The sequence below is a fragment of the Vitis vinifera genome, chromosome 18 (genome assembly GCF_030704535.1).
Source record: "Vitis vinifera cultivar Pinot Noir 40024 chromosome 18, ASM3070453v1".
NCBI lineage: Eukaryota > Viridiplantae > Streptophyta > Magnoliopsida > Vitales > Vitaceae > Vitis > Vitis vinifera.
Window position 1 is genome coordinate 9,895,421 of NC_081822.1, and position 27,222 is coordinate 9,922,642.

The following is a 27,222-nucleotide window of genomic DNA, read 5'->3' on the forward strand; positions in this document are numbered from 1 at the left end:
TAGAGGACTTGAGCAAGCCGTCACTAACAAGGCTAAAACTTACATCTGCTTAAATTGGTGATCTTTCTCAAGTGTTGCCCTTTCAGGCTAATTCTGGAGACAAATTGGTTCAAAAGCTCAAGAGAGCCCTATAGATGAATTCCACACTAGTTTCCAAAGACGATTGTAGTCAAGCCCTTGAGTAACATGGTGCTATCTCAGGATACAAATCCAGCTTTTAGACTCCAAAAGACCAAAAAAGATATTTTATTATCATATGACAACTGGCACTAACTTGTAACACATTAGGATTGAACTCAAAATATATTAAGTCATGCTAATTTTATCATAACTCTCACCAATAATCTCCACATGAGCACTTGCCATCCCTGAAGTGGTGAAACCTTTTATTATCCCTCACAATAATCTCTCGCTTTTCAATGTTTGACAGGATTTTGATGAAATTGTGACAATCTCCACAAATCCTTAGGTTCTTGATTATCCTCAGGGTGGTTCCTGGAGGAGTACTGATGAGACCATAAGCAATGGCTAATCTTTCACTGTGATAGAGTAAGGATTTCTCTTTTGCTTCTTGGTCAAGATCATGGAGCACATACCTAGTATCCGACACATAACCAGCTTCCTTCACCCCTTTATGTAAAGACCTTAGCTTTTCATAAGCCTTGCTCTTCTCAGGACTCGCATTTTTTTGCTTTGAAACAAAATTGCTCTTCACCCTTTTTTTATGACTGAGTTTCAAACCAGAACCTGTTGTGAGAGGAGCCGGTTCATCAACCCGCTCAGTCTTTAAGTATTTTTGCAGTGTCTGCCAAATCATGGAGCTTGGTTCAAGTGGCATACTTGCAATAAACTCCTTTGCCTCTGCTATCTTCTGTAACCTTCCAAAAAGATCAACTATGATCGCAAAATGCTCCATGGAGGGAGTGATCCCATAATCAGTACTCATAGAGTTAAAATGTGCTAGTCCTTCCTCCACTGCCCCTAAACATTCACAGGCAGATAGAACACCAATAAAAGTTGATCCATCTGGCTCTATTCCATCTTTTTTTAACTTGGAAAATATTGCAAGCGCTTCTTCTCCCTCCCCATTTTTCACCAAACCCAGGATCATCCTATTCCAAGAGTCCAAGGTTCTGCCCCGCATTTCTTCAAATACTCGGCAAGCACTTCGGGTATCACCTAAATCAAAGTACATCTCCAACAACTTGTTGAAGACAATAACACTGGGATTTGATGAAAGCCTCATTACTAACTCATGAGCCCTTTTCCCAACTTCCAACAACTTCAAATCTATACAGACTTGCAACAATTCAGCAAGACCAAGCGCGGACACAGTAACCCCATTCCTCTCCATTTCATCAATTACATGAAGAGCTGCTTCCACATTTCCTTGTCTGCATAAACGCTTTAAATCTTCTTCTTGAACATTGACAACTTCTCTCTGAGAAACCCTTGAAACCACCACCAAGTATTTCTTCCTCCTTTTAGCATAAAATCTCCAGCCAAGATCAAAGACGATACCCACTGGTTTCTGAAACGAGCCCTGGGAAATATTGAATGTCACCTTCTGAAGTGGAGGTAGAATTAAGCTCCCAATGGGAGGGAGTGAACAGAAACTCACAGAACGAGCCGTTCCAGACCCTAATGCCATCGAAACCGAGCTTACAGTATAGATTCTTATAAGCTTAAACCCTGAGTCAATTCTACTAAAGCTGTTACCATTTTCGCCACACTCCAACAGAGTGACAGATTATCTTTTCCGGCAGAGGAGCTGCATCCCACGACACCATGTTAAACCCAACGTGAGGTATAGGATGAAACGGTAAAAGCTTCTAACGATACCATAGCAAATTGGAGAAAGTCACTTCCGACCCAAAGAAACGGTGAAAGTAAAATGCTTCGTTTCAGCAGCGGACGGGAAGAAACGTACAAAAGCAAAACTTCAACGACGTCGTATTAGAGACCTTTTTTCAACTATTGCCGGATGATCTCTCAGGGACAAGATCGACATTTTAATGCCATTTTGCACGGGTAGCGTCGAAAATACGAATATATCCCAGGGATAACATGGTATTTTTACAAGCACATGAGAGATGTAAAACCCTAAACACGGCACTTGGCTCCATCTATATAAAGAAGAGCAGAGGCAGAGATGATTTTTTGAGATGAGATCTTTGTAGATTTAGATTGTTCTTAGTTCTTGATGTGTACGCATTTAGATTAGGGCTTCTTTTTTTCTGTTTTTTTTTCGTAGATATTTTTCATCAGTTCTAATCTAACGTCGGGTTTCTCTGTGATGATTGACAACGATGACGAGTCCGATCTATATCCATTCGATCCACTATTCTGACGACGAATCGAGGCATTTGTCTGAGAGAAACCCTTTCTTGAATTCATTCCTTTTGATTTGATTTGTGATTGTCGCTTTTCACTGGCTTGTTTATGTTTTGATTGCGGTTTCAAATTTGTTTATTAACGCTTCTCTTCTTTTCATATCGTTGCTTCGCAATCGATCTAGAGAAAAATCAAAGCCCTATATTAAAGTTTTATTTTTCATTTCAATCGTATTCCAGTTAAAGTTTCCGTTACCCTGAAAACAGAAACAAAATGCCAAATACTACAGTGTCAATGGGGGTTTTCTCTATGACGATTAACAGTGATGACGAGTCTGATCTCTACATACTCCATTCTATTCATCCTGCTGACAAATCGAGGCATTTGTCTGAGAGAAAACCTTCCTACTGTGTTAGATATGTTTTTTAAAAATTCTAGTAGACGCTATTCTTTGCGGTTTTTTTAACCTCAATTTTTTTCCTTGAGAATATTAAAAATAGGAAAAATCAGTCCCCAGTTATTTTGTTGTTTCAACTTTCTTCGGATATCGAAAATTCACGCCAAAAAGCGATCAATTTAATAATTTATAATAAATTTTATATTAATTTTATCAACAACCTTTAATACTTAAAAATAAAAATTAAATAATGAATTTTAATTAATCAATTTAAATATAATATAATTTAAAATTAATTTAAGTAATTAAAATAATAAGTCTTAAGTTTTCGTCATCACACCCAAACTCAAACTTGACTTGATTATTATTAAACAAAAACTTTAATAACACCAAATGACATGCTTATATGATTATGGACCTCGTATGCACATGCACTTTCACTTGATGAAAGACTCATTTTTTATTTAAAAAATATTTTATTTTTGAAAAAATGATTTGAATTTATTATTTATTTTTGTTTTATTTTTAAAAGAAAAACAAAATAAGAAAGAAAACTCTAGTGAAACTTTTTATTTGGAAAAAGTGGTATGCGAAAAATCAAATCTAGGCTCTGAGCACGGGAATCGTAATATATATCTAAGCCCCTAAAATGGGTGACAATTGATAAGGAAAAATACCAAAATGATCATACATTGAAAGTCAAAACATGCATAAAGAATGGTCAAAATGAGAGTGTATGCGTAGTAGTAAACGATAACACACTATCATGAGGTTAGTGCACAATAATGAGCATAAAGTATATCACATATGTCACTAAACAGAGTAAGAAATCATCATTAATAGATATTGCATTTCACTCAATTTTTTTTTTTTTAGAGAAGACATCAATGATGTTGGTTCCCAGCAAAGTCTCATTCATTTTTGCATGAATTAATTTTATAAATTCCATAATTTGGAATTACAGAATTAAATTCATGTTTATTTTAAAACACTTTAAAATAATCAAGGAAAAATGTGAAATGATGCTTGGCAAAGGGTAAACAACAACCAATTTTATTGAAAAAATAGGATTTTTGGTAAGCCTAAAAATACTAAAGATGAAAATTTGAAGAATTGAAATTATTTGAAAAAAAGAACTAGAATTTGGAAAATTATTTGAAAACTGGAGCTTGGGAAATTATTTTTAAAATCAAAGAGGAAGAAATGAAAGAATGACACATGACCCAAAGATTGCATGCCAAAGATGCCCATGCAAGGTTTTCGCCATTGAGGTATGATTGGGTGTTTGAATAGTCACCAGATCAGGCAATGGTGTTGTAAGGCTTTGCTTGCCCTTAGGATCCCAGTTGAACATGATTTTGACCTTGATACCAAGGACGCCCTGTCTGAGAACATGCCTCACAGCTAAGTCAATGTAATCCTTAACAGGTTGACCAGAGGAGATCAAGTACCCATCCTTAAACTTCATTGACTTGGCACGCTGAGCACAAAGCTTCCCACTCACAATAACTTCACATCCTTTCGCCCCACTTTCCATAACAAACCTTAGAACACCATAGCAAGTCCTCCAAGAAGCTTGTATCGTAGTGACTCTGCCTGAGCAATGGCATAGAAGCCCCTATTGTTAACTTTCTCAGCACAAAGCTCCACACTATTTTCAAGAAATTCAAACCTCTTCTGAACCACTGAAGTCAGCTCCTTAATCTTTTTTCCCTTTTCACCGAGAACATTATGAGTCTGAGTGGCACGAATGATAATCTCCGTGCACATCGGAGTTACTCTAACTTCGTCGCCCGAGTATCCATTCTCAACAAGCTCCCTGGTCAACACCTCATTAAGCCCCGCGAAGAAGACTCCATCAACCGCAAATTTTCGCTTCTTGCTCATCTGCGTCACCATGTTTGCAGAAGAGGGAGGAGATGGGATCACCTAACCACTAGGAGAAAGTCCTTTAACTGCAGAGCCCAAAGAGTGTACTTCTCCACATTAGAAGCATTAAGATCCACTCCACTACTGATAGGTCCCTGTCAGAACACAATGAAAAACACAGGATACTTGACTTTCTTTGGGTGAAAGACAACCACAAGTTTGAATAAAAATCTTTTCTTTCCTTTTCAGCTCCACATAAACTCTTTAAATAAGGTTTCTGCAAAACTGACTCCTAGACTTCAGCTATGCAAGACCATGACTTAGCTATTATTTAGGAAACGACTAACCACCTAACCACCTATGACTATGACCAAGCAATAAAACAAAATAAAACAAATTCAAGACAATCATTTAGAAAAGACCAATTCAATCCTAAACTAAAAACTTGGGATTTTTCTTGGGAATCCTAGAGGACTTTCTCGGTGTATCAATACTCCCCCCCATAAGTGGAACCTTGTCCTCAAGGTTCAGTGTAGAAAATTGATGCTTGAGCATCTGCGTATCTTCCCAGGTAGCATCTTCTACAGGCAAATTCTTCCACTGCACCAAGCTTTCTTCAATGAACTTGGTACCACGCTTGATCCATCTTGTATTGACTACCTTCTCTGGTGTAACTTGAAGCTGCCCTTCATCAGAAATTGGTGGCAGATCAACAAGCGCAGGCAGAGAAGTTCCCACATACTTCTTTAAGAGAGAAACATCAAACACCGGATGAATCTTAGCTTTAGGTGGTAAACTGAGATGATATGCTACCTTGCCCAACTTTTGCTCAACTGGAAATGGACTATAGAAACGATTAGCAAGTTTTTGATGGGCACGTTTGAACACAGAATGCTGGCGGTAAGGATGCAATTTAAGTAGCACCAGATCTCCGATTTGAAACTCCACTTCTCTTCTCTTTTGATCAGCCACATGTTTCATTCTAGTGGCAGCCAACTCTAAATTCGTTTTCAATTGCTGCAATACTTCATCCCATGTAAGGAGACTTTGATCGACCTCATTAACACGTGACAACCCATCTGCATAATGAGGAATTGATGGAGGAAGGCGACCATATAAGGCTTGAAATGGTGTCATCCCGGTTGAACAATGATAGGTGGTGTTATACCAATATTCTGCCCATGATAGATAGCTAAACCATTTTCGAGGCCATTGATGGACAAAACATCTCAGATACTGTTCTAGACAACGGTTCACCACCTCCGTTTGTCCATCCGTCTGAGGATGGTAAGCTGAACTTAGCTTCAACTGAGTACCCGACATGGTAAAAAACTCTTGCCAAAATTTGCTTACAAAAATGGGGTCTCGATCACTAATGATGGACTTTGGCATCCCATGAAGTTTAATAATATTTTCCACAAATTTTTCAGCAATCATTTTCGCAGAGAAAGGATGAGATAAAGCAATGAAATGAGCATACTTACTAAGTCTATCCACCACCACCATGATACTATCCTTGCCCTGTGAAGATGGCAATCCGTCGATAAAATCTAAGGAGATGTCATCCCAAACTAAACAAGGAATTGGGAGGGGTTGGAGCAATCCAGCTGGTGCTAGTGTCTCAGATTTAGTCTTTTGGCAGGTTGCACATTGTTGAATGTAATCTTGGATATTTTTGTACATAGAAGGCCAATAAAACTGCTGAGCTAGTCTCTTGAAAGTTCTTAAAACTCCAGAATGTCCAGCCACCTTACTGTCATGAAACTCCTGGAGCAACTGACCCCGCAATGCAGTGGGAACCACCACCCTTTGTTTGTAAAAACATAGTCCATTCTTCACTACATAATGGCCTATAGGATCATGTGCTGCCTGCTGGAATATTTTTTTCATATACAAATCAGTTGTTGCTGCCTTTCGAATGTCATCCCATAAAGAAACCTGTGAAATAAATATTGGGTTGAGGAGAGGGCTATTGAGGCGGCGAGACAATGCATCAGCTGCTGAATTTTCTTTCCCGGGTCGATATATTATCTCATAGTCATATCCAAGAAGCTTAGCCACCCATTTTTGTTGCTCAGAAGTGGCTACTCGTTGCTCCAAAAAATACTTGAGACTGCGTTGGTCGGTTCGAATGAAAAACTTTCGACCCAAGATGTATGGTCTCCAAGTCCGAATGGCCTCCACAATTGCTAACATCTCTTTGGCATAGATTGACCAACTACGTTTAGTAACCCCCAAAGCTCGACTCATGTATGCAATTGGTCTTCCTTGCTGAGTTAGAACCGCTCCAATTCCATCCCCAGAAGCATGAGTCTCAATTGTGAATGGCTCATTGAAATTAGGCATTGCAAGAGTGGGTGTAGTCGTCAGAGCTTGTTTGAGCATTGTGAATGCAGCAGCAGCATCTTCATCCCATTTGAAGTTCCCCTTCTTGAGCAGGTTGGTGAGAGGACGAGCTAATACTCCATAATTTCGGACAAATTTCCTATAATACCCTGTCAAGCCTAAAAAGCCACGCAATTCAGTAATAGTAGTGGGTTGTGGCCATGCGATCATAGCTTCAATCTTCTTACCATCTACCTTGACCCCATGATTCGTCACAATATGGCCCAAATACTCCAATTCCTGCTTTCCAAAGTCACATTTGGTTGCTTTGACGAAGAAGCTGTGTTTCTTCAAAATCTCTAATGTTTTCCTTACATGATTCAAATGCAATTCCCATGTAGGACTATAGACTAATATTTCATCAAAGAAAACTAATATGAATTTTCGGAGGTAAGGACGAAAAATAGAGTTCATTATGGCTTGAAAAGTCGATGGAGCGTTACATAAGCCGAAGGGCATAACAAGATACTCAAAGTGTCCATTATGCGTCCGAAATGCAGTTTTTGGAATGTCGGAAGCATGAACTCGTACCTGGTGATAACCAGCTCGAAGATCTAGCTTGGTAAAATAGGTAGCTCCGTACAACTCGTCCAACATGTCGTCCACTGTTGGAATAGGAAATCGATCTTTAATCGTAGCTGCGTTTAGTGCTCTGTAATCTGTGCAAAGCCTCCAAGAATCATCTTTCTTTTTCACCAAAAGGACAGGGGATGAATATGGACTAGTGCTTGGTCGGATGATCCCTACGTCCAGCATTGCCTGCACTTGTTTCTCAATTTCTTCCTTTTGAAAATACGCATACCGATATGGTCGAACGTTGATGGGTTGAGTTCCTTCCTTGAGAGGAATATGATGATCGATTTCTCGTAGTGGAGGCAGCTTAAAGGGCTCTTGAAAGACATCCTCAAATTCGCCTAAAATTTGCTGCATATCTGGTTGAGTGCCATCCCAGGAAGATCCTTCCACTGTTTGCACATATACAGTAAAAACCATGTGACCTTGTCGGTGCTCCTTTGCAATGGTCTCAAGTGAAGTAGCTTGAATGGGCCCTTGTATCCCTTGTAGTCTTCGTGCTTGATTTTCCCAATTGAAATCCATTGTTAGATACTGCCAGTTACAAACTACAGACCCAAGCATCTCCAACCATTGTATTCCCAACACCATGTCTAGTCCTGCTAACGGCAAGGAGTAACACGTAAGAGAGAATGGTATGCCTTGTAAATCTATCGGTACCTTCTCAAATCGCCCTTGACACAAGAGTCGTTCCCCATTGGCAACATGGACTGTGAAGGATTTCGTAGGAACTATTGGAAGTCGCAATGTTCTTGCCACTTTGTTGCTCAGGAAATTATGTGTAGATCCACTATCGATTAACACCATTATGGGTTGGGATTTGATAGTGGCAGCTACTCGCATGGTCCTTGGGGATGCCCATCCCGTCAAAGCATGTATAGAAACTTCAAGTTCATCTTCTCTGTTATCACTTATTTCTGCCTCTTCTTCTTTATCCTGGACCTCATCGTGGCCTTCAATGAGCAGCAGTCTAGGTCCCTGGCATTTATGGCCTGGTGTGAATCGCTCGTTGCAGTTGAAACATAGCCCCTGAGCTCGTCGTTTTTGCATTTCTTCCCAACCCAATCGTTTAGGAACTATCGATGTTCTTTGATTGATCGAAGTGACGGCTGCCGCAGGACGATTTGGTGGGATTGGGCAAGCAAATCTCCTTTGTCGAGTAAGTTGTTCATCTCTGGTCCTAGCCAAACTGATGGCCTCTTTTAACGTTTTTGGCTTGAACATTCGTATCCCATCAGCTATCTTTGGTTTTAATCCTCCCATGAAAGTTCCAACGAGAGCCTTTTGAGTCCACCCATGTACCCGATTGCCTAATTTCTCAAATTCTCTTTGGTAATCCCGAAGTGAACCACTTTGTTTTATATGTGAAAGAGCCTCATCAAAGTCTTCTCCATCAGTTGGACCGAATCGTGCCCACAACTCGTCGGCAAACATAGTCCAGGTTACGGTGCGATTTTCTTCCTTGTATGTCCGATTCAGCCATTGCCACCACTGGTTTGCTTCACCTTCCATGTGGAAAGCTGCCAAGCTCACCTTTTGATCTTCAGGAGTTCTTTGAAATTCAAAGAACTGTGCTACTCTATTGAACCACTCCGTGGGATCATCCCCTGCAAATCGCGGAAACTCGATTTTGGTTCGAAGAGGGGGTATGTTCAGACGAGAACTTTCTGTTTCTTCATGTTGGTACTGAGGCGTGTGTCCTTGTTTCACTGAGTGCGAGGAATGTGAGGGTTGAGTTGCCTTTGAGGAGAGAACAACATCAGATAAAGCCTTCAAAGACTCTTCCAGCCGTTGCATACGATCGTTCATTCCAAGTCCAAGTCGCTGCACCTCATCCTGTAAGCCTCCCACTCCTTGCTCTAATATTTCAATACGTTCTTTGTTGGTTGTCATTGTGGCTCTGATACCAATGATAGGTCCCTGTCAGAACATAATGAAAAACACAGGATACTTGACTTTCTTTGGGTGAAAGACAACCACAAGTTTGAATAAAAATCTTTTCTTTCCTTTTCAGCTCCACATAAACTCTTTAAATAAGGTTTCTGCAAAACTGACTCCTAGACTTCAGCTATGCAAGACCATGACTTAGCTATTATTTAGGAAACGACTAACCACCTAACCACCTATGACTATGATCAAGCAATAAAACAAAATAAAACAAATTCAAGACAATCATTTAGAAAAGACCAATTCAATCCTAAACTAAAAACTTGGGATTTTTCTTGGGAATCCTAGAGGACCTTCTCGGTGTATCAACTACTGGTAAGAAATTCCACAACATCAAGACATCTATTAGCTGTAGCCATGTGAAGTGCTATTCTCTCTTGTGAATCCTTAGAATCGAGAGAAACTCCTGCAGAAACTATGATTTTAACATCGTCAATGTCATCATATCTAGCAGCTTCAAGCAAGGCCTCTTCGTTCTCCTGCGACGCCATTTCGGTTGAAGCTTTTTCGCTTGACATCACCTCTGCTTAGTCGGCTCCCGTCTTCATTTCGAATTGACATTCTCCTCTCATTGTGGGTGGCCTCTCCGGGGGCCATATTCTTAGTAACAAATGCATCTTCTTTGCCCTTAGCAATGAACACCCCTTCATGCCTATGGGACTCAACTACAACCCCGCTTCTAATCTCTTAGAAATAATGAATGTACTCCATCCTATCGTCAGTAAATGCCCCGAGATTGACCTTTGAAAATATGCTTAAATCTCCACTCATAGCCATGAAGATCCTTAGCAACCAATTCTTGCGCTAGGGTGGCCTTGCAAAATGAGTGCATTGTGGGTATTGGAGGCTTCAGAATACACAGATCAAGACTTCTAGGCTCAATTTGATCTGTTTCTTGCTTAGCCTTGGATGATTTCACCGGAGGGTGGCCATGCACAATAGGACTTCATATGTATGGGAAGGGGAAAGAAATGAACCAAGAGCGAGGTGAGTGGTGTGGTGAAGGAGGTGATGAACTGAACATGGGTTAGTGGGTATTGAAAAATGAAGATATGGGTGGTGATGGGCATTGGTGGGTATGAAGGTTGATTAGTGGAATGACTTGTGGAGAGATGTACATAGGGGTTCATGCATGATGAGGATGAATGGGAGAGGTGGTGAAATGAAGGTGGTCATGCGCATAAGGTTTCATATACGTGGAAAGGGGAAGGAAGTGAGCTGAGGGTGGGTTAGATGGTGCGGTTAGGGGGGTGATGAACGACAAGCTAATGGATATGAAGGGTAGGTATGAAGGGTTTGCGTGGAGCCAAGTCAATGTGTACTTCTGGAGGAGCAAGGGCAAGTGATCCAACAAGGTGGAGATTGACATCTCCTGCAAATTTTCGAGCAAGGTACAAGAAGGGCATCTCAAAATTATAATTGCTCTTTGCAGAGATTTCACAACACTGGAGATTATTTTTCCTATGGGAAGTAACCTGCTTTGCTTTGACCTGCCTATTTTTCACATCCATCTTGTTTCCACATAAAACAATTGGAATATTCTCACACACCCTATAGAGATCCCGATGCCATGTTGGAGCATTTTTGTATGTCAGATGAGCAGTGACATCAAACATGATGATGGCACACTGTCCATTAATATAATATCCATCTCTAAGACCACCAAACTTCTCCTGCCCAGCAATATAATTAACCATGTTCTTTCCTCTGAACCTTACCTTGTATCCATTCATTTCTTGGCTACCATAATTTGCACTTTTATGGATCATACCATCTTAGAAACTGAGATCCACGCAGATAAAATTTTCCCTACGTCCATACAATATCTCTGCAAGGGCAACATCAATTTTCTTCCTGTTGAACCTATCAGGTCCTACAAAATTGAACCATATGTCTTCTTTGGGACTTGCTCCATGACGTTTTTCATTACCGAGTCGACAACATGCTATTGTTTCACTAATCACACTTATGGCTTCAGGTTGCCAATCAATCCTTTCAGTAAGGGCTCTAAAAAGTGTCTTGAAATATCTTCGATCAAATTGACCCCAAGAATTAGGACATGAGCAGGATGAAGATGGATTTGAGATGCCCCCATTTACCAGGTCAACATTTGTAGGATAACAACTAGAAAAGTCTGGCAGAGGTCCTAGGTGAGTTTGTATCCCATATTTCTTTAATTGCTTACTTGGTGGATAAAACAGTCCCAACCCTAAAATTTGTAGTCACAGAATTCACAGATGCAGGAGATGTTCGACCATCACCCACACCTGAGGTGAATATAGAGTGAGATTGGAGGCTCCCTGGCTCATGCTCTTCAGTTTTTTGAAGATTTTTCGAAGAGTTGGGATAATAAACTCTCATTTTTGGAAACTAAAGGAAGTGGAGTGCTTGGAGTCGATTCTGGAACTTTTGGTAGATCCATAGACACACATGAATTTGCATGTTTGCACCTACTGTCACTTGGAGATGCATTTGTTTTGCTACTGCGATGATTATCAACATTTTCCTTCGAGTCCTTAACAGTTTGGAATCCCACAACAGATAGAACTTGAGAACCTACTCGATAAAAATCTACCTTGGGAAATGGTTAGGTGTGCTGAAGACGCTGACAAGTATTGTCTCATTTCTTTTGCAGCCCCATAATCTTAGCATTCAACAATAGCATGCCATCATCTTTGGCCTGCACTTTGCAAGATCAAATGTCGTGTTTTTGCCAAGTTCAGCCATCTGGAACCAAGAAGGCAAGTTAGATTGGTATTGATCGACAATTGAAGCAGTGAATCCTCCATTTGACAGAGCAACCACTACTTGCTTTTGTTATTATGCTTCTGCCACCCCTCCCACAGTTTTCTTGCAAGATACAAATAACTCTCTCCACTGGGGATCACGAATCTGTGGTAGTAAGCCAAAACACAACCCTTTCTCCTCAAGCGCAGATCAGAACACAAAACCAATAGTCCAGAGCAAATCCAGAGATGTGAACCAGAAACAAGGATATGGATTGAGATACCGGAAGTAGATAAGTGAACATAACAAAATACAGTGTACCCAGAACAAAATAAACAGAGCAAGCAAAACATTAAGTGGGATCCATTTTCATGTTGAAATCAAGGGCTTCACAGACAAAATATCAAAATGAGGTCATTAACAAACTCCTACTGTAAGAATGAGCCATATTCAGATAAAAAATAGGAAAGAAGAGTAACACAACATCACATCCATACCCAAACAATTGAACAATGCTTAGAAAATTAGAAATACCTAGAGAGAATAAAAAAAATAGAGTGATAAGTGAAAATGAGCAAAGAAGCTGCAACAAACATTACTAGAAATGCTCCCTCTGACGAGAATAGATGGGCTTCCAAATGCTTTATTTCTTCTTTTAAATCTCCAGCAAACCACAACAATTTCAGCTTCCCTTTCTCTCCCCTGCTCCTAATCACCCTGCTAATGCCCAATTCAACATCCCTCTGTACGCTTTTCCTTCTTTCAAAAATCCCTCCAAACACTCTCTACCACACCCCCCTCTCCTTCTTCCTCAAGCTATCACCTTCAAGTTGTCTTCTTTCTCAAGCAACCAACCACGCTCCCCTCATAACGCTTGCACCTCCCCCAAATCTTCAAAACCGTTTCCAAGAATATTCCCCCTTGCACGAGTTGTTCTCTCATTGCCCTTTTAGCCCACTATTGTGATTCCCTAATGGCCTCTCCAAAGGTGTCACGTGGATCTCTAAGGTTATTCCATATGGCAAAAATAACCCCAGCACAAATAAACCCCAAAATGGGGGTCTACAACGATATATGATTAACACCAAAAATCCACTTATTCTTACAAGGTAAGTCAGCTATTTTTTCCAAGAAAAAGAAAATTGACAGTAATGGTTGAACTCAATAAACTCACAAAAACCCAATCCCAAACCCACCTTTATTCACTCATATTCTTGCCAAAAAAATTCTCATAGCAAATAACTTATATAATTGTTAAGAAAATAAATAAAATGATCAAATATCAATCTCAATGGAATAAAAATGATAAAAACACTAATGCTTGGTAATAAAGGATAACTATGAGAATGATTAATTCTACGCCTGAAAGTGGCGATTGCTTCAAGATGATGGTCATCGCACCATCTAAGGTGGGTGTATATATATATATTGAAAATATCAACTAGCTGTGAAATTAAAATTAAATAAGATGAAATAAAAATAAAAAAGAAGTTTTTTTTGTTTTTTTTTTAAAGGGTAAATTAAAATCTGATTGTATGCAAAAATAAAATTTTGAATAAAAACAAATGAAATATTTTATCGAAAGTCTTTTGTCTCGCTATACGGACGGTGAAGTTTTTAATATTAGACAATTTAATTTTTTTTTTTCATTAAGACAAACGTGGAAAAAGATTTTTGGATGCAGGTGGAACCCGTCTTCGAATTACTCTTACTTTATTTTTCGTTTTTTTTTTTGGAGTTATTCATAATTGAATAAATCTGTCACTCACCCTCCACGAAGTTGCATCCTCTTGGTATTTGACTAGCATGGGCATATGATTGTGTGGTGTTTGCAATCACCGTGTTGGACCCGATGAATGGCTGATGATTTTTAGTCATGTTCAACAGGCTGGCTGAAGAAGGACTTAAGGAAATGCTCGAGGCTTTCAAATTACAGACAAAGGAGGCGCATGCGTGTGCGTGCGCCGACACCATTGCTTCCGCACACTCGGTTAAAACATGAGGAATCAACCCAAGCATCTTTTTGGTGACCAAGCCAAGCACGGAGAAAGTCTGTGAAAATATACGGAGTGAATTACAAGCGGACCCACACCCATGGGAAGCCAAAAATCACGTGTTGACAACTCAAAACCAACCTCTCCAAGAAAGCTGAAAAGCCCACCCACGTCCCCACACCCTCACCTAATATGCCTCGAATCTTCTGTCTTCCAGCTCCCATGGCTATAAAAACCTCTCTCCACCACTCCTCCAAACAAACTTCACACCTCCGGTTCTAAACCTTTGAAACAATGGCAACCACTAGATTACTAGGCGCCTCTAGGCGTCTTTCTTCCTCTTCCCTTCGTTTGAATAATGTTTTGTCGCCTTCTACATCAACATCACTGAGATGTCTGAGCAAAGCTGGGATGACCGGAGATAAGATTCTCTCCGGTGATGGAAACAGGAGATCAATGGTGGCGTTAAAGGCGTCTGTAGCTGCTTCGGAGAGTGTGATCACGTCAGATCCACAGGCAAATGGAGGTGAAAGTCTGGCTTCCCTGCTAGCAAGTACTGCTAATGCCGTGCTTAAGGTTGTAAGGCAGACTGTGAATTCGAAACCACCCAAATTGCAGGTGCAGATGTTCCTCGAAAGGGTAAGACAATCTTTTAATTGTTTTAATATGGCCAAGTTCATTTTTCAATCTGGCTTTATATATGGTTTGTTTAATTTGCAGTAGTTAGCAATTAATGATGCATCAGTTCAAGTTTTCTGATTAATAACTATAGTATATTTATTATTACCTCCTTATAAACATCAAAATATATAGGGCGTCGGAACTTGATCCATTTTCTAGGATTTCCCCATCCCCATCTCTATTCCAAAACCAGAGCCAGAAAAAAAAAATTGTTTGTTCTAACTGAAGAGCATATATAATTGTGTGACCATGGAAATTCAAGGGTTATTTCATGAGCTAGTAGTGTTATACTAGTTAAAAAATCTGCAATTTTCCTATTTTATTTTATTTCATTTCATTTTTGTTTGCAAAGTAGTTTCCTTTCATACATGGATTTAGCACTTCCCCTCCTTTGCAAACCTCCTAACAGGCATCTAAACTCATGAGGTTTAACCATATATGCAGATTATTGTGAACTGCCGATTCTTTACATTGTTTGCTGTTGCCGGGTCTTTAATTGGTTCAGTACTATGCTTCATAGAGGTAACGTATTTGCGCTTGGAGAAACCTAAGATTTTGCTGCTTTGTTTTTCTAGCCAACTCTAACAAAGTAATGTGTCTCATTTAACTGCAGGGATGCTTTATGATTTTAGAGTCATATTTCCAATACTTTCATACTTTGGCTCAAAGTTCGGATCAAGGACATGTAATGAAGCTACTTTTTGAAGCTATAGGTAGGGCCCCCACACCCCCGTGATTCAATTCTTCCCAGTTTCCACCATACGCGTGCTTCTGTCCATAATCTTAATGAGGAATTAATATTTTGCGCAGATATGTTCCTGTTAGGAACCGTCATGCTTGTTTTCGGAATGGGTTTGCACGTCATGTTTGTGGGATCAAAAACAATGCAAGGAAAGGGACAGTGGCTTTCTGACTCGAACTTATTTGGGCTATTCTCTCTCAGAGTGAGTCTATATCCATATTTACTAATTTATGTATGTAATATAAAAAAATATTTATATGTTTCTCTCTGCATGCCCTTATGGAACAACGTACATGACTGAATATATCTACTATTTCAGACTATCCCAACATGGGTCCGAATTCAGTCAGTTTCTCAAGCAAAGTCGCGAATTGGGCATGCCATTATGATGATACTGCAAGTGGGGGTGCTGGAGAAGTTCCAGAGCATACCTTTGGCCACTGGGTTGGATCTTGCCTGTGCTGCTGGAGCTATTCTAGTTTCCTCAGCTTGCGTATTCCTTCTCTCTAGACTGTTCATCCTTGATAGTGCAGCAAAATAATATTTGCTGGGGAATGTCCTATTCCTCATTTTACAGACATATATCCAAAGGAAAGAAAAAACAAGGGGAACAAAAAAGGAAAAAAAGGAAGAAGCATACTTGCTCGATATCCATTTTTTTTTCTTGCATGAAACGTGTATATATATACATACAAAGCACACGAAGAAGAAAGAAGAAGTCGCCATTGCTAGACCTTAGTTTCCAATATTAACACAGTTCCACAAGGGATGGCCGGTGGAAACATGTTAGTTATCCAAGATTCCCCTCTTGGGAAGATTGGTTTTTTTTCTTTTTCTTTTTTTCCTTTCATTCATATCTGAGTCGTGTATTCTCCGTCGCAGTATTTTGTGACGACATATCTGTTCAACCATTTTATTCTATCATTTCTTGTAACGGCCTCTGATTTAGTGGTCGAGTGACACCATATCATTTCCAATATTTGTGAAGCATTAGAGCTTAATTGTTATAGCAGTACAAAGCAGCAATTCTATATTTTATCTTTTTCTCTTCCGTTTCTCATTTTCCATCTCTCCTTTTTGAAGCATCACAGCATCAGAATCTCAAAGAAATGTTTGATCTCCCCAGGCCACTCATCTCAATCCATTTAGAGTACTCCTCGACCACTTTCCTAACATGCTCCTCTAGAGCATATCAATTTTGATCCTTGCATAGATTGTTAATGTAGCAACACCAAATTCTCACTTCATGACATAATTCTAGGTTCAAAGAGAATGATTAACACAGACCATTCGATAGTCCATTAAGACTGACACAAGGTTGGAGCAAGGAATCATCCATCCACTCACTCAAACAATGAATATGACACAGATCTTAGCTTTGAGCTTATAATTTGCCTCTCCCATGTCCTTCATGTAAAAAATAGAGGACATGCAACAACTTTTTGGTAGCAACAATTATCTCTAAATTAATTATTCTCAGCTGACCAAATACTGTCAGCATACAAAGATAATTTCTCCATGACGTTTGACACTCACACAAATGATTTAATAATTGTTTTAGGCTACAAATGAAATGCCTAAGATGTTCAAGAAAATAAGATTAATATAATTAAATAATATTTTAATTTTCATAAAAAAAAAAATTAAATAGGGATAGAAGGATTGAGAGTACATGATTAGTTAATTTAAACAATGAATATAGGAAACTAAAATTAAAAAAAGAAAAGAAGAGATACCATATAATTATTTTAGAATCGCATTGATAAGAATAAGAAAAGATGATCAAGTCTTTTAGAACATAAATGTAATAAGATAAGAAAAAAAAAATCTATATAGATATATGTATAAATAGAAAAATATTAAAATGAAAGTAGTGTTTTTATAAATAAAATGATATAAATTTGATGTAATATTAATCTAAATCATTCTTATGTACACTTATTGTCCATTTTGGATACATTTTCTATTTCAAAAATAAAAAACAATAGTGACTTCTATATAAATTTGAAAAGCCCTTGGAGGTTTATGCTAAAAATATAATGATTTTTAAAAATTGATTAAATGAATTGAGGTATTAAAAAAGTTGTATTATCTCAAATTTTAAATTTTTGAAAATAATTTTGAAAGACATAAGGCAAATTTATGCATAAGAATTTCTATTTTTTATATAGATTTTTTTATTTTTTATATAAATTTTTTCATTCTTAAAAATAAAAAATAAGAAATGTATTCAAATGAGTAATTAATTAATTATAAAATTGATATAATAATGAATATAAATAAATTTAATTTAAAAATAAATTATAAAATTTGCTAACTGAAACCCACTTAAACCTGATTAAATTGATATGAATTAAAATTTAAATTATTTATGAATTTGTGAAATCCAAAACTGACTTAAATCTGATTAAATTGATTATGAATGGAAAATTTGTTTTGAAGTTGGGTTGAACTTGAGTTCTTTTGATTGGGCCAAAGGTTCAAAAATAGAAGGTTAAGCCGAATTAGAAATGAGGCCGCTTACAGTCCAGTGGTTCAAAAATTGGGCCTCATCACCTGACTGATTATGGTTTGCTTGCAGCGCCTAACGAGCCGCGATCTTCATCTGCACAGAAGCATTCAATAATTTTCTCTGGACACTGCGTTTCGATCGATCGCTGACTTCAAGGTACTACTCCAGTCTCTATTCCCAATTCAACCAATCAACTTCTAGGTTAGGTACAATCGTTTGGAAGCCGAGAAAAGACTTATAGTTTTAGATACAATCCTTTGGATGCGCAGAAAAAAAAAATGAGAAGATGAAAAGAAAATCGTAATTTTTTCACCATCTAGGGCACGAGAATACAGAAAATGACGCTTTAGGTAGAACTCGTATGACACTTTGGCTTAGTTGATCTGAGTTTATTTATTTATTTTGGCACCAAAGAAAATGAGAGAGATAATATAGGAATGAAAATGTTGTTTTCTTTTTATTTTTCTTCATTTTTTTGGTAAGCTGAAGGTCGGATTTTACTTTTGAGTGCTTTATAACTTGGGAATGCTATTGCTGGAAGTTTTGAAATCTAGGGTTTCTCTATGCACAGACGTGGAACTATTGCATGGTTGGATTACGGCTAAGACTGAAATTTTTGTTTGATTGATGTTCTTTGCTGTTTTGGAAATGTTTTCTTCTATAGAAATGGATTCAGTTTAGATACAGAGGAAAGATGAGAAATGTAATTAAAATTTTGAATTGTAAAGTTTTCATATGAGGGAATATAGAAAAATAACACTTTACTTAAGATTCACACCGACCTTTTGGCTTAGTTGACCTGGGTTTATTTTATTTTATTTTATTATGAAAATGTTGTTGTTGTTGTTGTTGTTTTTTTTTTTTTTTTTTTTTTGTTCTCTATTTTCTTGGAAACCAAACATAGGGCTAGGGTTTCTCTGGGAATGTTTTTAACTCCGCCAATAAAATTGATGAAATTTTGAATTCTAGTCATTTTGGACTACAACTCAAGATAGATTTTTTTTTTTAATTAGAAACAAAAGAATATAGTAAATATGGCAAAAAATATAGTAAATATGGATAAAGAAACAAACAAGAAGGATGAGGAATCCTCCCTAAAATTCAACCAGCTTATCAAAAAGTATGTTTGAAGCTTCCAAAATATTAAGTAAATCTATACAACAGTAAAGCGTCACATGGGAATATACAAAAAGACAATTCATTGCTCCAATATTAGAACAATTTATCCTTCCAAGAAATACCTACTCGATGCTCATCTCCTTGCAAACCCCAATCTTTCTATCTACACACCAAATACAAGTTAAGTTGGACCACATTGAGAGAACTGCCCTTAAATGTTATGGAGCAAGAGGCCCAAAAAGAGGCATAAAAATGAATTAGATCCCAAAGAGTCTTTGAAGTCCTCGTCTTGTTCTAAAAAATCCTAGCATTTCTTTCCCACCAAACAACTCAAATCACTTTGAGACAAGCAGTTTCCCAAAGAACATTGCCTCTAATGGAGCTTCCCAAGCTCAAGCTAGAATTTTGGGAACATTATCTTATACAATTTTGTATACATAAAAAATTGGGTTGAATTGATGTTCACTACCATTGAAGCATAAATGATACCTGATGTAAATGGAAGCCTTTGAAGGGGAAAGAGAAAAAAAAAGCCTCTTATCTTAAAAGAAGAAATAAAGAAATTCAAAGTGGAAAATGAGTAAAAATTAATTTTTTTTTATCAGTTATAACTAATAGCCAATAAATAATATAAAGGTGAATTTATTATGATTGACATAGCTAAATAAGAAAGATGTGGAATGTGAAATATGAGGGGAACTAAGCAATATAATAAGAGTACTTTAGGAAGAAAAAAGTCTAAAATATTTTCTTACTTTTATATTTAGTACAGATAATGTTCTGATTATAGGTTCAATATAATCAGAGTGAATATTTGAGTCAATTTTGGATTATGATTAATGCTGTATTTTTTGTATCTTTGGTGCTTTTATTACTGTTAGACTTTGTTAGGCTGCCTATTGCATGTTTTTAGTATTGTTGAAATCAGGGATGTCAACAGGGCAGGCCAGACAGGGCTTCCCTCCCTCTGAGCCCACTCCTACTGGAAATTGCATATCCTATCTCCAGCTCAAATTCAAGATGGGACTGGACTACTTGTCCATACCTGGGGTGGGATGGGAGAGGAAGAAAATCCATTATCGGCCACCTCGAAGTTAAATGCTAAATATTAAAAAAAAAGAAGGTAAAAATCAGTTTGGGCTATAAGAAAATAGAATAAGTAAAGGATGAAAATGCAAAAGAAAGATTGAACAACACAATTACAAATTGGTCCACAATAAATACCAACAAATCATTGAAGGAGAGCCTGATGTTAGTCAGAGAGGCTTCCATGAGATGCAGGTAAAACCTCCCACTGAAAATTGCAACGAGATGCAGATAATCCACAGCCTGAAAATTGTTGCCATCAAGAGAAAGATTAAGACTGTTCCACTACCAAAATGAAGAGAAAAATGGTTTATGATTTTGCTAAAATTTCATTTGTAAAGAGAATGGGCATTTGAGAGAAAAACAATGGCCCACATAGGAGAATGCAGAGAATCATAGAAGGAAAGATTCAGTTACCATAATACTTCTACAAGGGTGGGACTGTAACATGAAGGAGGCTAATCGTAGAGAACAAAGGGCAAAAGTGAAGAAGAAGATGGCTAGGGTTGAATGTGGGATGTTTGGGATTTTACAGAACACATAAAGATACTTTACTAAATTACAGTGTAGTCTGGCCTCAATGATGGCATACCTTGTCCCACCCCCAAAACCAACTCAGACTTAAGAAAAGAAAAACCCCAACCCCAAACCCGCCCCATCCTCGATTATGTCCTCCCATATCTGTCACATTAGAGGTAGGTTAGGGCAAAGTACCCGAATTACCTGCCCTATTGCCATCCTTGATTGAGATTCATTGAACATCAAAAACATCGGCTCCTCATTTCTGCACTCTAGTGCACCTTGGATTATGCCTTCCATCCAGGCTCTGGGAGGCCTTTATGCCTCTAAAAACTGTTTGAGGAGATGAATGTAAGAATACAAATGCATCATAAGGTTCGAACTGATCAATTTAAATTACACTGAACTGACGTAGTTTTTAACATCATGTCTAATCGACAAGATTAGGAATGTGGTGATCTTTCTTACTTGTGCTAAAATGGCTACTATAGCTGCGAATGGTTGTTGTTTTCTTTTTCCAATAAAAATACACAGGTTCTACTTTAAAACATTATTTCCTTTGTTGTTAACTGCAAATTTTCACCTATCTAATGGTGGCATAAATTTATATATAAGGATGTTCAGCTAGTAGCCATATTATAGCATGATAATTCAAGTATTTCATAGGGTCCAAATTCTATGGGCTAAGATTCTGGGTGCCAGAAGAGGGACTAACTTGTAAGACTAGGTAGAAGTGATAATGAGTAAGAATAGAATTAAAAGTACATAAAAAAGGTCATGAAATGCATATACTAGAAAAAATCATCCACAGGTTTCCCTTGAAATAACTGCAACAGGGTGCATATTTGACAATTGATCTTATTCTCAAAATTTGATTAGCTGGATTTTATAAAATGTGATTTTTGCAAGATGAACCCAGATTATTTGAACTTGTCAGGAACTCAAAGCTTCTCATCCTGGCTCTTGTCCTTCAACTTTCGTCAAACTCCCACTTTTATCACAAAATCAACTTTTCTCATGCGTTGTTTTGAAGAAGCTAGACAATCTGGTGAACTTTTACTGTGTAAGCACCACAAAATATTTGCTCTTATTTGGTTATTTTCCACATATAGCAGAGCATTGGCAGACGAACTAGAGAAAACACTGATGGAGTGCGTTGTTCAGGGAATCATAGAGACCCAGGTAAGTTCAATCATTTTCTATTTTTAGTTCACCTTCCTGTAATATTTACAATATCTCTTACTAGGTATGAGTGGGGTTTTGTAATGTTCTTGGGAAATCTTGTGTACACAATGCTTAGACACAAATCCTATTAGATGGATTAAGATACAATTGAGAGTCGAATAAAATGTCATAGAATTGCTCTAACCAACCTTTGTAAGATTTCAGTAGGAAATGGTAAGTGAGAACATCATCAGTGTTATTTCCTTTTCCTTTTTTTTTTTATATTTAAAAAAAGGCTGAAAAATACATCAGAGTTCACTTATACATATGCTATTAAATTTCATCAACACAAGCTGCCTAGGAATTCCATTATGAATGTAGGAAGAACTCCTATGCTTGCCAATTCTGACAATAAACTTAAGTGTCTTTTCCATTGGTTTCTCGTTTTGCATAATATGGCAGGCTCACTGGACATCTTTGTTGCAAATGAATTCTTTGCTCTTAAAACTTGCTCACATCGCTTCCATTTCTTGTGACAGAAAATCCCTGGTCAAAACTCTTCTGCTCAAATTTGCTACCTGAGTTTTTCCAACTGTATCCACAGAAAACAGCTGATGTACTGTCTTTTGGGGACAGGCCTCAAAACTTCCCATCTTACTTCCATACTGTGTAGCAGCTTTACTCTTTCGCAAATCTGTGCAAAATATGAAATACATTCTTGTATCTAAAACTCACTATGTATAATCTTGTTTACAATGGTTCGTCCCCGATCATTTCTGTAATTATTGGAGAAAAAAATCTAAAATATATATTTTTTGATAGTTAAACCAAAATTTTATTAAAAGGCGCCTAACAAAAATGGGGAGTAACCCAAGTATATAAAATGCATAGAGAGAGTGTTGAAAAGCACAAAAAGATAATTAAAAATAAAAAGCCATTCACTACCTTAACCTCTTTCTAAACTGTTGCTAAAGTCTAACAAGGATCCAAAATCACAATAAAGAGTAGGTAAAGAGATATGTTCCACCAAAGCTTCCATGCCTTTCCACACTCTCAACACATCTCCACAAATTCTTATTGATAATTATTAATTTTCATATCAATTCCTACCTTACCATCGGATATGGGGTTTAAGGGGAAGTGTTGATATATTCTTGTCTTGCAGCATGTTGAGGCCCTTGAGATCCTTCTCCAAGGTCTTTGTGGTGTTCATAGAGAACGATTAAGGATCCATGAATTGTGCCTCAAAAGTGGCCCAAACCTCGGTGAGCATTTTTTGTTGCCTTCTAAATATTTAATTATGTAGCACCTGCAATCCACATAAAGTACACATACATGGTCAGAAGTCGAAATCATTATTCCCCTTACTCTGAAGCACACACTCTATGGTAGTATTACATTATGGATTATTTGCAGTTTGACCTATCTTGGACACCTACTTGATTTCAACATTTGCTTGACTCTATCCAAAGTTACAATTGATTGCTTGTCATGCCCCTGCCTAGATCAACTGTGCACTTGGATCTGTTATGTAAGATTTCTTGATATATAATATGCTTACAAAAAATGTCCCTTTTCCGTATGCCCAAGTTAGTTGCATGGAGGTTAGAAAAATTGCAAAGAGATTTCCTTTGGGGAGGAGGAAATTTGGAGAGGAAAGTTTACTTAGTTAATTGGGAGGTTGTTTGTACGGAGAAGGAAAAGGAGGGGCTTGGCTTAAGGAAGTTCGTCCCATTGAACAAAGCTTTGTTGGGTAAATGGATATGGAGATTTGCTTGTGAAGGAAAATCTGTGGAAGCAAGTGCTTTTGGCGAAATATGGGCAAGAGGGTTTTGGTTGGAGGACCAAAAAGGTTAATGGGACGTTTGGAGTAGGGGTATGGAAGGAGATTTTGAAGGAAAAAGATTGGTACTGGGAAAATATGGCGTTTACTGTTAGAAATGACACCAAAATCAGATTCTGGACTGATCTTTGGTATGGTTGTATAGTACTGTCCCAAAGATTCCCTCACCTTTATGGCATGGCTGCTCATAAAAACGCCACGGTAGAAGAAATGTGGGATCAGAATGTCGGTCAAGGAGGTTGGGATTTAAGGTTTATGAGAGATTTCAATGATTGAGAATTGGATATGGTAGATAACTTGCTTTATGTCTTGAGGGGCTATAAACCTACTTTAAAGGAAGATTCAGTCTATTGGAAGGGAGGAAGAAATGGGCAGTTTAAAGTCAAGGAAGCGTACAATTTGGTGGTCAATACCGTTGTCACCAGCTTTCTGAAAAGTAGCATGTGGGTGGATAAAGTTCCAACTAAAATAGTGTTTTTTGCTTGGGAGGCCACTTGGGGGAAGGTGCTTACGTTAGATAAGCTCCAGAAAATAGGGTGGCAACTCCCAAATTGTTGTTTCTTGTGTGGTTGTGAAGAAGAATATGTAAATCACATTCTCATACACTATATAGTGGCAAAAGTCCTGTGGGATATGGTCTTTGCTTTGTTTGGTGTTCAGTGGGTCTTTCCAGAAACTGTAAAGGAGGTCTTATTGAGCTGGAGGGGCCCTTTTGTAGGAAAAAAAAGGAAAAAGATATGGAAGTCTATCCCGTTGTACATTTTTTGGACGCTTTGGAATGAAAGAAATAGACTAGCATTTAGGGGGGGAGTGATAGGAATTCAGAAATTAAAAAATTCTTTTGTTTGTAATTTATGGTGTTGGGCTAGATAGTATAGTGGAGAGAATTCGCTGTCCCTTATAGGCTTCTTGGAGTGGTTAGCCTCCAGCTAAGGGTTGGTGGGGTTTTTTGCTTTTCTTTTTGGTTGTGAGGCTTAGCTGGTTTGTATACTCCCTGTATACTTTGTGGCCTTTTGGCTTCTTTTTAATATATTCAGTGCTTATCTATCGAAAAAAAAAAAAATATGCTTACAAAAAATGTAAAAACAATTCTTTAAAGCTTTACCAACCAAATACATGCAGATAAAAAAAATTTCAAAGTCATGTACTATCCATTTATACACATTCATGTCAGTGATTAGGTTATCTATTGATTTTGTGGGCTCTCTCTGTTTGGCTAACAATAAGGCTGGTAGTGCCTCTTTTTCAGGGCTTGTAGCTTCAGAGGTTCGAGTATTATGTGATCTTGAGCAGCCAGAACCTACTTGGTAAAACCTGGACTCTCTCCTACTTCCTGCATTAGTTGTGTGTGAGTAGGAGTGCAAATTCATATATTTGTATTCATGAAAAGCTTTTATCTTGTAGGATAGTTCGGCATATTGGGGGTGCCATGAGAGGTTCTGGTGCTGAACAAATTTCAGTTCTGGTGAGGACTATGGTGGAAAGCAAAGTAAGCAAGAATGTATTGCGCTTATTTTATGCACTTGGCTACAGATTGGATCATGAATTGCTGAGAGTAGGATTCGCCTTCCATTTTCAAAGGGGTGCTTCAATTACAGTTACTGTGTCGTCAGTCAATAAGATGCTTAAATTACATGCAACTGATGAGGCTGTGCCAGTGACACCTGGTATACAGCTGGTTGAAGTGACAGCCCCTGCATCTTCCGAAAACTATAGTGAAGTTGCTGCTGCTGTGTCATCCTTCTGTGAATATCTTGCACCGTAAGAGCTTTTATTTTCCTTTTAAGTTGCTTGCTCATGACCCTTACGAGACTGACCTAGTTTTGCTCCTTGTACTTCCAATGGCCCTGGCCATTGGGGCACACTTGCAACTCATGAGGGTAGTCCTATTTTAGCATACTGTTCTATTCTGGGAATTGGTTGAGTATAAGTTTGAATTTACATGCAGATGGGACCACCACAAATTACATAAAATATTTGGATGCAAACTTGATACTGGCTATATTTGGGTTTGGGATCTGTATGATAAGGCTTCCATGTCTTAAGCTAATTTGGTTTAGCATCAGGGGAATTCATTGAAATTTTGTCGAGTAATTAGAAAGCAACATGTCAGTGGGCCAAACTCCATGATTCAAACAAATTTGGGATAGGACAAGACTTCTGAATAACCATAGACTTGCAGCTTAAAAACCAAGAATGTTGCAGAACCAATTTCTAATTCAGTAAGTACCATGGATTCCAAAAGGCTTGAATGACTTATCATAACAATCTTAGGTTAATTTGCATTTCAGAACGTGCTGTTTTATTCATTCATTTCCTTTATAATCCTTGAAAGGAACTATTAATTCGTGGATACTGATCTCTGCAAGTAGGTGAGGAGAATTGAAATGCTGGAGCAAGACGAGGGTTAGACATGCATGTAGTGAAATCATAAACAATTTTGGCTCTTTCTGGTTATTGTTATTTACAGGTGTTTTTTATATTTATTTTCAGGCTTCTGCATTTATCAAAACCTGGTACCTCAACAGGAGTTGTCCCTACTGCTGCTGCAGCTGCAGCATCTCTCATGTCAGATGCTGGGGTTACAACATGATAGCAAAGATTCTAAAATTGCAAGATGGTGAGAAAATTCTATATTAACTATGATGTGCCATTGATTTTATTAGCATCCATGGGAGCTGCAGCCAAATACTGTTGACTGCATTATAAATCCCAAAAATAAACAGCCTTTGATAACTGTGAACTTTTTTCTAGGTTTTTACAAATCAATTTTGTGGTGGAATGATTAGAAGAGACCGATCAAATGCCCTAAGATAACCATTCGTGAGGTTTGAATTTAGCAGTGCTGTAAACAAATGCTGAATGACTTACCTTAGGTTAAATATCAATTTGTAAACAGATGGCTCCAAGTGGCTCAAGTCTATTAAGCAGCTGACCTTCAGAATTAAGACCTGAGTTTTCTTATGAAATCATCAGGGGGATAAGTTTGTGCTTCTGCTTTCTGGCCAAGGTATGCATACTCCGGTAGTCCTGTTTGATGGCATTAGTCTATAAGCTAAGGACTCTAAACTACAAGAAAGCCCCATAAATGGGCAACAATGTTAAAAGCCATGGCCTATTGTCGAGCTCTTTTCCTCTTTTAATTAGTTTAATATTTTAATTTTAATGTTTTGGAGAACTGCTGATAAGTTGGTTCATTAACTCTAGTATCCGTGTCCTATCTTGTTTTGAATCTAACATATTAATTTGCATGACATGTAGGCCTGGTTGTTTGTTTGCTCTTTCGTTTTCTTTTTCTTTTTCTTTTTTATTTTTCTTTGTTTTTCGTTT

The 27,222-nt window shown here is 37.8% G+C and overlaps 4 protein-coding genes, 2 non-coding genes and 1 pseudogene across 9 annotated transcripts; 4 read left to right on the forward strand and 3 right to left on the reverse strand.

Annotated features, from left to right (window-relative positions):
• Positions 1-215: 215 nt before the first annotated feature.
• On the reverse strand, positions 216-2,906 carry LOC104882543 (pentatricopeptide repeat-containing protein At2g15690, mitochondrial). The gene has a single exon (XM_010666330.3). The coding sequence runs from the start codon at positions 1,649-1,651 to the stop codon at positions 335-337; it is 1,317 nt and encodes a 438-aa protein (XP_010664632.1). The 5' UTR covers positions 1,652-2,906; the 3' UTR covers positions 216-334.
• Positions 2,289-2,379, forward strand: LOC132253320 (small nucleolar RNA SNOR75). The gene has a single exon (XR_009465195.1). It is a non-coding gene; the product is annotated as a small nucleolar RNA SNOR75 (small nucleolar RNA).
• On the forward strand, positions 2,639-2,731 carry LOC132253321 (small nucleolar RNA SNOR75). Its single transcript, XR_009465196.1, has one exon. It is a non-coding gene; the product is annotated as a small nucleolar RNA SNOR75 (small nucleolar RNA).
• An 856-nt stretch (positions 2,907-3,762) lies between the features above and the next one.
• On the reverse strand, positions 3,763-4,802 carry LOC100257472 (small ribosomal subunit protein uS3x-like; annotated as a pseudogene).
• A 5,968-nt stretch (positions 4,803-10,770) lies between these two features.
• LOC100852411 (GTP-binding nuclear protein Ran1-like) lies at positions 10,771-11,202 on the reverse strand. Its single transcript, XM_059734469.1, has one exon. It carries the CDS (start codon positions 11,200-11,202, stop codon positions 10,771-10,773), a length of 432 nt encoding a protein of 143 aa, XP_059590452.1.
• Positions 11,203-14,469: 3,267 nt separating this feature from the next.
• LOC100245440 (uncharacterized) lies at positions 14,470-16,698 on the forward strand. Its single transcript, XM_010666331.3, has 5 exons — positions 14,470-14,865; positions 15,352-15,429; positions 15,521-15,620; positions 15,718-15,851; positions 15,969-16,698. The coding sequence occupies exons 1-5, from the start codon at positions 14,521-14,523 to the stop codon at positions 16,188-16,190; spliced, it is 879 nt and encodes a 292-aa protein (XP_010664633.1). The 5' UTR covers positions 14,470-14,520; the 3' UTR covers positions 16,191-16,698.
• Positions 16,699-18,098: 1,400 nt separating this feature from the next.
• LOC100250557 (mediator of RNA polymerase II transcription subunit 18) lies at positions 18,099-27,146 on the forward strand. Of its 4 annotated transcripts, none has more exons than XM_002283695.5 (7): positions 18,099-18,317; positions 22,001-22,067; positions 23,215-23,314; positions 25,142-25,199; positions 25,297-25,653; positions 26,386-26,512; positions 26,647-27,146. In XM_002283695.5, the coding sequence occupies exons 2-6, from the start codon at positions 22,032-22,034 to the stop codon at positions 26,483-26,485; spliced, it is 651 nt and encodes a 216-aa protein (XP_002283731.1). In that variant the 5' UTR covers positions 18,099-18,317; positions 22,001-22,031; the 3' UTR covers positions 26,486-26,512; positions 26,647-27,146. The 4 variants fall into 4 exon arrangements, with proteins under 4 accessions (XP_002283731.1, XP_059591031.1, XP_010664635.1 ...); XM_059735048.1 differs by having other exon boundaries at positions 18,174-18,317; positions 21,998-22,067; positions 26,792-27,146; XM_010666333.3 differs by having other exon boundaries at positions 18,174-18,317; positions 26,792-27,146.
• Positions 27,147-27,222: the final 76 nt, after the last annotated feature.